This window comes from Stomoxys calcitrans, chromosome 1, assembly GCF_963082655.1.
Source record: "Stomoxys calcitrans chromosome 1, idStoCalc2.1, whole genome shotgun sequence".
Lineage (NCBI taxonomy): Eukaryota > Metazoa > Arthropoda > Insecta > Diptera > Muscidae > Stomoxys > Stomoxys calcitrans.
In genome coordinates, this window is record NC_081552.1 from 70,924,117 (window position 1) to 70,934,021 (window position 9,905).

At 39.3% G+C, this 9,905-nt stretch overlaps 1 protein-coding gene across 1 annotated transcript; it reads left to right on the forward strand.

The window, feature by feature from the left end:
- The first annotated feature begins 3,053 nt into the window (after window positions 1-3,053).
- Window positions 3,054-9,392, forward strand: LOC106090279 (putative Dol-P-Glc:Glc(2)Man(9)GlcNAc(2)-PP-Dol alpha-1,2-glucosyltransferase). Its single transcript, XM_013256414.2, has 5 exons — window positions 3,054-3,332; window positions 3,844-4,168; window positions 4,371-4,513; window positions 8,472-8,648; window positions 8,715-9,392. The coding sequence occupies exons 1-5, from the start codon at window positions 3,177-3,179 to the stop codon at window positions 9,264-9,266; spliced, it is 1,353 nt and encodes a 450-aa protein (XP_013111868.2). The 5' UTR covers window positions 3,054-3,176; the 3' UTR covers window positions 9,267-9,392.
- The last annotated feature ends 513 nt before the right edge of the window (window positions 9,393-9,905 follow it).

Consider the following 9,905-nt stretch of genomic DNA (forward strand, 5'->3'; position numbering starts at 1 on the left):
ATGCCTACCACAATATCTAAGAAGTTTGGTCAAAATCGGTTCTAATTTAGATTTAGCTCCCATATATATGTTCGTCAGATTTTGGATAATTTGCAATAATGTTGTAATTTGTCAACCGTATTTATTATAGTTTGAACATATTTTCTCGAAATTTGATACGAAATGTTTAATAACCCATCTGAAAACATTCGCCGAGGTCCATCAAAGCTCCCACATTATACTTAAAGGGTAGGTGTAGGGTATTATACAGTCGGCACCGCCCGACTTTTGCACTTCCGTACTGGTTTTTATATGTAAATGGCAACATTTTGGCTAAAGAACCCCAGAAGAATAAAATGTGGTAACCTTTATAGAATTTGATACGAATTGTTTAATAACCCATCTGAAAACATCCACCGAGGTCCATCAAAATAGGTTCAGAATTGGATATAACTCCCACATTATACTTAAAGGGTAGGTGTAGAGTATTATACAGTCCACACCGCCCGACTTTTGCCCTTCCGTACTAGTTTTTATATGTAAATGACAACATTTTGGCCAAAGAACCCCAGAAGAATAAAATGTGGTAACCTTGTCAAACCACCGAAAGAACGGTTTTGGAAATTTTTCCCCAAAAAAAAAACGTAGTACCAGCCTTTAAGTGGTTGGGTTTACGGTACATATAGAATAAAGAAAACATGGTCTACTTGAGGGATCTGGGCCTTGGAATTTTTGAAATTTTTAAAAAATTTCGTTTGCTGACCAAAAATGCAAAAAATACACTGTTTCAAAATTTTTGATTTGCAAACTGTATAACTTTTAACTGAATAATCAGATGTGGACACTTGTCGGGGCAAAGTCGTTGTACATTTTTTCACGAATCCTAATCATACATAAAAATGAAAATCGAATCACAAATGCTTTCGCAAATTGCAAAATACGAATCCAATCTCGGCCCAAATTTCAACAAATAAAAACTCCTGTATCCCGGAAACCAGTGGCTGAAACCTGGCGGACTTTTTGTAGGGATTTTTGAGCACTATCCAGCGGAAAAATAAATTTGAAAATTGGACCAGAAATGAAATTTGGAAGCCCGAACAATGTTTCAAAATGCCGAGGTGACCAAATATAGGGGCCTGCCAAGAGGTGCGTGACAATCCTAGTTCAGTTTCCTCCCCAATACCACCCCTAAAGGCCGAAACAGAATGAGCGCGTTGGGGATCAACTCGCAAAGGGTATTCGACTTTTAACATTGACGGCTAAAAACACTACTCTGCACAGGATGACGCTTATTTTCAAGCGTCAAAGTTCAAAATTTTTTAACTTTTCCGCGTTGATTTTTTGGTGTTTGTGCAGAGTTGCATTTTTGCAATGTGACGCTCAAAAACAATGCTCAACGCGCTCATTATGTTTCGGCTTTAATCATTTATCCTTGTCAGATCGAAATCGTTCTGCTGAGGAAATGTGATGCATCAAATTGGCCCACCTTATCTTCTTTGTGTACAGGAAGATTTTAGACTTCTTTGGGTTAACATTGAGACCTAGGGGTCTATCCCAGTGACATGCCATCTCCAAGACCCTTTTGTCCTTTCTGCATAGCTGATTCGGATCCCTAACCTTTAGAAGTATTATGACAACGGCTGCGTAGCAGACGTATTCAAATTTGTAAACACATTTGTATGTGTGGGTGTCGATCCCCGTCCAGCATCATATGTGAACTGGCTTGTTCCGGTCCAAAGAACTCCATTCGATACCGTTGATTGTCCATGACTGCAGTTACAGCTACTCTGTATATGGAGCCTCCCACTATCCGCAAGCTGTGAACGCGCCCGGTAGCTCTCATCTAAACTTTTCGTAATGATGATGAACACCACACAAATCGGAGCTAAGGGCTCCAGCCCGTGCGCTGTTCACTGTTATCCCGTGCTTGAAATATGGTGGAGATCGGACTATATTTCGATTTAGCTGCCATATAGACCAATGATCTGTTTTACCGTCTTGAACAGTGCATTGTATTAGACCCCTTGACGTCCGCGCCGAGTTTGGTCCAAACAGGACCATATATCGATATAGCTGCTATGAGTTCATTATTTACAGTTATCATTATTTGGGTACCCCATGAGTATTGGTACGTTGTGACTCTCGTCTGAGAATCCATCTCGCCGCAAGCAAAGAGTCCGTCGTACCTTTTATACCGCATTGGCCATCCCTTCAGCTAGTTTCAATTGCTAAACAAATTCGCTCGCCTACGACGAACCCTTCCTTGACAATTTGTACTCATTCGAATTTCCTGGAATTTTGTCGTATTAGAATTATGTCATAGTGAGCCGATGCAGGAATTCCTTGATGTCGTGCTATACATGCGAGAAGGCAAACCACTGCAGTATTTCTGATTTCCTTACTCCACAATTGCATGGCGAAGACACAAAATTCTGAGTGGAACCTTTTTCCCTCAGGCACATAGCTTTCTTATCATTCTGGACTATTGTAAAAGCCTGAAGTGGTTGACAGGACCAGGCTCTCTCTTATAATAGCTCCTCTCTGGTCTGTTTGGTTCCCCTTTTTGTCATGTGCGCTCGTTTCTCCTTCCCTTCCTTTCTAGGTTGAACACAATGGGTCTGTGGTCTCCAATTCAAGGTAGTCTGTGCACTCATATTTTCAAGATTCAAAATGTCATAATTCCCAATGCTAAAAACTCTCAACCTTAAAATGTCTGTATATTCAGCAACGCCTCCAAATCAGTTTGCTTCCAACTTCAGGTGCTTCCAACTTATGGTAATCTTTGAATCTCTTCGAATTTCCTAATACATCGGAGCTCTTCTACAGCTTTACAGTATATAAATGCCTCTTGAATGTAAGCGCTGTTCCTACCAAAAGTAATTACTTTTAGGCTCCCTTTTCTTATTCATTATTCCTTTTTTGGTTTATATCTTTTAAATCGTTTTAAACTAAACATAAACAACCATGTAAATGAAGCAATGATTGATGCTATCAATTCCCACTGCATGCCGTTATCTTGCCAATGCTAGATATGGCAACACTTCGTTTTCCACGTAAACAGCTGATAAGACAAAAAGGGGTTGAAAATGCCGGCTGCAGCTGTTGTTGTCTGGGCCGAATTTTTGAAGTAATGGATAAAAATTGAATAGCTGCATTTAAAAAAAAAGAAAAAAATAACAAAGATAATTTGCCTTAAAATGCAATCGTATGTTGCTCCTTTGCTATTAGTGTTGCTGTTTGCGGCCTATTCGTTGCCTTTGTTTCTGAGGGTGTTCTCCACCACACAAATGGTAATTGATGAAGAGTTCCACATACGACAAGGTCTACACTACTGCAGGAAAAACTTTAAACAGGTAAGATATGTAATTCTTTACAATTACATTTTTTAAATGTTTAAATTTTGGTATTGGTTTTTGAAGCACAAATATAATGTGTGGTTAAAGCAAATGGGTCTTGGAGCCTTATTAATAGAAGAAACCCAGGAATGCCGGGCATACTCCAAATAGTTTATATCCTTCGTATAACATTCGTAAATTTATCAACCTATTAGGAATTAATAAAGTGGAACTGTTTTGTTTGAAAACTCAACTGTCTTTTGAACTTTCATTACTCACATACTTAAATGTGGGAATGATGGTTATTAGTCATCTCCTTGTACTGAGTTGCTTTGTTCCCATAAGTAGACCCAATACCTGGGAGAATGCCGTGTGTATCTTGAAGTTATTGTTGTAGTCACATTCATCTATTTAGGGTGGGCGGAATGCAAAGTTTAACTATAAGAGTCCTGTGAAAACTTCTACAAATTATTAACGTTAAGTCCCTAATATAATTCTCGCTCTATCTCTCTTTGTATTTCTTTTCTAGTGGGATCCCAAGATCACAACATTCCCTGGCCTGTATCTAGCCGCCTTGGTCTTGATTCCCTTTGAATTCTGTGAAGTTCTAGGCCTGCGTTTGATTTCCCTCATAGCTGCTGGAGTAAATGTCTTATTGATGTATTATATACGGCGCAGGAATTTAGGGAATGTACAATCATCTTTGGCGGCTTTGGATGCCTTTACCATAGCCTCGTTGCCACCGTTATACTTCTTCAGTCATGTCTATTACTCAGATACTTTGTCATTGACCACAATTTTGCTGTTCTATATATTTTGGCAAAAAGGAAGTCATCTTCATGCCTCGGTATATGGTAAGTTTAAATGAAGGACTGCACTTTGGAAGGCGCACCTCTTGTTATTGAAGATCTCTGGACCCCATATTGTTTATTCAATTTTCAAATTACTTCTTGCTTTTGAAATTACAACAATAATTGGGAGGTTCGACCTTTCATGGGCATTTTAATCAATTTGGCTTTTGGTTGATTTTTTTTTGTCAATTATATTCTTTTTCAGCGGCTGCTAGCGTTTTAATGCGCCAGACTAATGTTGTTTGGGTTGGCATGGCTTTTGGTACTATGGCCTTAGATCTCGTTACTGTGAAATATGCTGAATGTAAGCAAATTTCACCAAAGGATGTAAAGTTATACAAGCCACATGTAAGTTTATTAAAAATATCGTTAGAACGGAAATTTTTGTTGTAAACCAATTTTTTCATGTCAAGCTCGCATAGGGGGACAAGTTAAAGGCGCCAATAAATCACTTTGACATTTCGAATATTACAGGCACTAAATAGTTAAGTAAGAGCCGGTGACGACCGGCCTCATACTGAAAGTCTCCACTCGAAACCGCTGATCTCCGTCGGTATGCAGCTACTTTGCATACCTCCAAAGCTTTCGAATATCCGCGAACTGTGAACGCGCCAACTAGCTCTTAACTGAGCTTCTCATGTGGTGTTCACTTCGTTGTAACCACATTTGCGCGTGGAAGGGGGTAGCGACACTCGACCATCCTCTGGGAAGGCTGGATCATTCCGGCACATAAAACCGGTCGTTGTAGGAACGTGTGGTGTTCATGTAATCCCGGGGTCGAGAGAAGGAAAATGTTGGCACGGTTGCTATAACGTGGACAGCGACAGTTTTATAGTAAATAAAATAAAAATATATACCCCTAACATATGGACTAGCCGATCCTCGTCGAGCTCCAAATGTGAGCAAGCTTATTGCAAGCCTTTTGACCGATCGCCGCAGGAACGTTATGGCCATTGGTTATTTAAACGGGCCAAAAACTCGACTTGTCATATCGAACAACATAGGAACTCAATATTTATGTAAAATGCGGGTATTGCCCACCCTCTCACTGTGACTCTCCCCTTGATACCGCTGATTGTCCCCCACTGCAGTTGCAGCTCCCTATGGAGCATTCCACTATATGGAACCGGTAGACGCGCCCGGTAGCTCCCAGCTAAACTTCTCCTGATAACGATGAAAACAAAAATGATCGGTGCTCAAAGACCGAGCCCATGTCATGCATATAGTTAGCTTGTTTCAGTCCTTATGACCAATTGCCGCAGGAACGTTATGCCCATAGGTCGCTTTTCCAAAACGAGCACCATAGGCACCCAGTATTTAATCAAGCGGTTCCACTCATCAGGATGGCACCGGCTCTTGATGGATAGTGAGTGCCTATGATGCTGGATACGACAAGGCGAGTTATTGGCTCCTTAAACAACCAATTGCCATCATGTTCCTGCGGCAATCGGTCGCTTAGACCGGAACGTGCTTGCTCGCCTATAAGACCTTGAGGATCATGCATCAGCTCATCTGCGTTCTTCTAGTGCAGATGTGCTGATGTATACGTCCAACAGAGTATCGCCCACGGTCTTAATTACTTTAGATGGCAACCCATCGGGTGTGGCCGCCTTGTTGTTCTTCAGCGAATTTGCTACTGTGTATACCTCATTCTGTGGCCGAATTGCCGCATACGTGAACGAGTAAAACCCTTCGAACTCTCTTTATTGTGAATGATGTGAGCCCAACAATTGGCAGTTGGCAGTTGGTTCTATGCACCGAATTGACCTGTTGGAGTCTTCGTCGTTCATAACTCTCGTTGTTGTGGATTTTGTAGCAGTGTATTGTGTTCTTTCGTCTGCAGGGTTCTGCTGAATTTCCAGATCCAGGAACTCTGTGCCTAAGTTGGGGTGCGTCCCGAGGGATTTGTTTATGAATCGAGTGGGTCTAGCTGGGAAGTTAAGCAGGTGTCACACAGTCCTGTGGTCCCAGGTTACAATCGAGACACACATCCTGCAGTTTGGCATCAATCCTTACTCTGTAGGAGTTGAGACGGCTGCATCTGCCGGATCGTAATTGAGCAAGAACTACCCTGGTTTGCTGGTCGTCCTGTGTGTCTGTGTCCGTGTCTGCATGATTGTTGTTCAGAACTTCCTACTCATGCTTTTAGTCCGTGCCAGGATGAAAAGAACTCTAGTTTCTAGTTATGTTCTGTTTTTCTTAACCATATAAAAGCGGTGGATAGGGGCATTTCCGAATGGTCTTGCTTAACATCGTTACGCGAGTATGGTCATGGTGCTAGGCAGTTATCGTTGTTGTCAGCCTGTGATCCTAATATGTGAAGCAACGTAACAGTCGAATTGGTAAGACCGAGAAGATTGTGGACTTCGTGAATCGAAAGACAATAATGGTCGTTGTGAACCAGGAGACACATTGAAAACACCTGCACTCGGGTCTATGTTCCAGGATCGAGCAGGATCATTCCTGGCCAATAACTGCTTCCCCTCCGCAAATCACCAACTTCACAACAACCTGCAGCTTGTACAGTTGTCAGGTTACAATGTGGGCCGTAAGAATCGCACACGAAGCATAAATGAGGGATTGACTTTCTTGATATACTTGACGTTAGTAACGCCAATATGGGATGTATGGGAACAGCAACCAAGTGTGGAACTGCGTATATAGACTTGCAAACCATTTACATATCGCCGATTAGTGGTTGTGCTTCAAGTTATAGGCTTCTGGCCTTCCGCAGTTGGGAGCTCAGAAGCTAGCGCCTTTGGCCGACATTTCTGAGGTTTTAGGACATGTAAAAACTTCTCCTCAAAGAGGTGTCGGCCTGCGGCACACCTGCACACATTGAACTGAAACTTTAATCGGACAGCACCCATTGATATGTAAGAAGTTTACCTCGTGCTACTTAATGGGATATTCGTGGCCAAATTCGCAATTTTTTTTTTCCCATCCACCCACCATTTTTTTGAGACAGATCCATAAAATTCAAAACAAATCCCCAACTAAAATGATTTCCCAGTAAAAAAATCCTCTAAAGAAAAAAAATATATATATTTTTTTCTTTTTTAATTAAGTTTTATGCTCACATTTTAATTTTCTCATTGTAAGTAATTATTGGGTTGCCCAAAAAGTAATTGCGGATTTTTCATATAGTCGGCGTTGACAAATTTTTTCACAGCTTGTGACTTGCATTCTTTCTTCTGTCAGTTATCAGCTGTTACTTTTAGCTTGCTTTAGAAAAAAAGTGTAAAAAAGTATATTTGATTAAAGTTCATTCTAAGCTTTATTAAAAATGCATTTACTTTCTTTTAAAAAATCTGCAATTACTTTTTGGGCAACCCAATAAAAACAATACGTGCAAAATTTTTGCCGCTAACAATTGCAGCTTGTAAGGGGTCAAGATGTCAAATCGAGAGATAGTTCATTATATCGCAGTTGTTATATCACGTTATAAACCGATTTGGACTATACTTGGCACAATTGTTGAAGTCGTAACAGAACACTACGTGCATTTCAGCCCAATCGGATAAAAATTGCAATTTCTAGGGGATTAGAAGTCGAATCGCTAGATTACTTTATATGGGAGTTATATCGAAATTTGAACCGAAATGGCTCATTTGCAATGGTCCAACATTTCAAAGTGATAACTTCATTCGTACGACCACTATCATGATTTCAACAGACAGATGGAGGGACGGACATGGATAGGTCGACTTAGAATGTCAAGACCATCTAGAATTCCCCTCACATTTCTAACTTTAGCACGATGGATTAAAGCCGGAGGTATAGGCTATAATCCATCATACTAAAATTAGAAATGTGAGGGGAATTCTGATGGACTGAAGCTTATGTCTATATTCCTGTACAATTTCTCATCTCGTGAAATACGTTTCTAAATGAAACACCAGTGTGGGTGAATACGCTTTGTAAACCAAGAGTATTGGCTAGCACTAAAAATAAGGAAAAATAATTTTAAAGCTATGCTGATGAAATTTCCCCTATAAGATCCCCATTTTTTAAATTTTTTCCCCATCAAAATCCCCCTACCCCAAATGGGACAATTTTTCCCCAATCACAAAAAATCCCTTGTTTGGGGAAATTTCCCCTAATCTGACAACACTGTCTGCGATTGTTTAAATGACTACTTACTGGTCTAGTATTTCTATTCTCTCATGCAGATTTTTGATCCGACCAAAAACGTCTGGTGGTAATCGAACCCACAACATCCGAATCAGACATAACGGTCGCATTTAGAGTGCTGTCTCTTTAACAATTTGGATTTGAAATCAGTAATCAACATTTTTCTTTCCAGGTTATTTTGGATATCTTGAAACGCTTTGAACTATTGTGCAAATGCCTCTGGTATATATTTACCCAAGGATGTTTTTATCTCATCATTATACTTCCTTTTATGGGGTTTGTGTATCTAAACGGATCCATTGTTTTGGGAGATAAAAGAGCTCACGAAGCCAGCATACATGTGCCACAGGTAAAATATAAGGGCTTTCAAAAATTCAATGCGCAAAAATTGAGGAAAAACTTAATTCTTTTGCAGTTGTTCTATTTTTCCATCTTCTGTTTGATTTTCGCCAGCTCAAATACCATCACCAAGGTAAAGGCCACATTTCAAGCCCTTACGAACAATACAAGTGAAATGATAATGGTAACCATAGTGTTTCTGCTAATAGTTCGCTTCAATACATTGGTGCACCCATATCTCTTGGCTGATAATCGCCATTATATTTTCTATGTATGGCAGCGTCTTTATGGTCGCTATTGGTGGTTTAAATATTGTATGTGTCCTGTTTATACCATTGCCTTTATGTTCGTACATCAGGGTATTAAGCATTTGCGCTTCAATTTTAAGTTGATGTTTTGGTTAGCAACAGCCATTGTCTTGTGTTTCCAACGCCTACTGGAATTGCGTTATTTCATAATTCCATTTGTCATATTCCGCTTGAATACTAGGCCAAATCTAAAATCCAGAATGGCTCAATGGGTAGAATTGAGTTTCAACATACTGCTGAATGCAGTAACCTTTTATGTATTCTTTACCAAAGAAATCAAATGGAATAATTATAAAGAACCCCAAAGGCTTATTTGGTAAAACACAGAGGCACACATATACCGCCGACTGGACTTAATTATTCTAATTTATTTCAGTGCGCAAATGTGTAATTAATTTAAATTTTAACATTAAGAGATCTTAATAATATTTTGTTTCGCTTCAGCAGATATTTTAGTCCCCGTCTGAAATAAAAAGTAAATAGAAATAAAAAGAAAAACTAATACTCAAGCACCAATTTTAAGGAACATTTATTGAACAAGTAAGTTTAAAGCATAGTAGTTGTAAGCAAAACCCGTATTTTCATAAAAAAAAAACTATAAACCAATAATTGTTAAGCATTTCATGTGTGCTACTTCTTAAAAGAAAAAGTTCACATTGGCAATTTGCCAATTGCCAGGAATTGCTTTGTGATTGTTGACCCCCCTAACAATAAGCAAAACTAATTTATATTGATTTTGCTTGTAGCAAATTGCAACTTGATGTTCATTATTAGAAAATATTCATAACAAACATTACATTACTTGCAAATTGATAAAACGGTGTTGAAAATTGATATGGCTCGTTATTTTATATTGACTTTTAATTTAAAAAGAACATTTACGAGGTCATTCTAATAATTTGGAGTGTTAAAAAATTTGAATGGAAGGGTATTTCTTCTTATATATTAAAATCAATTTG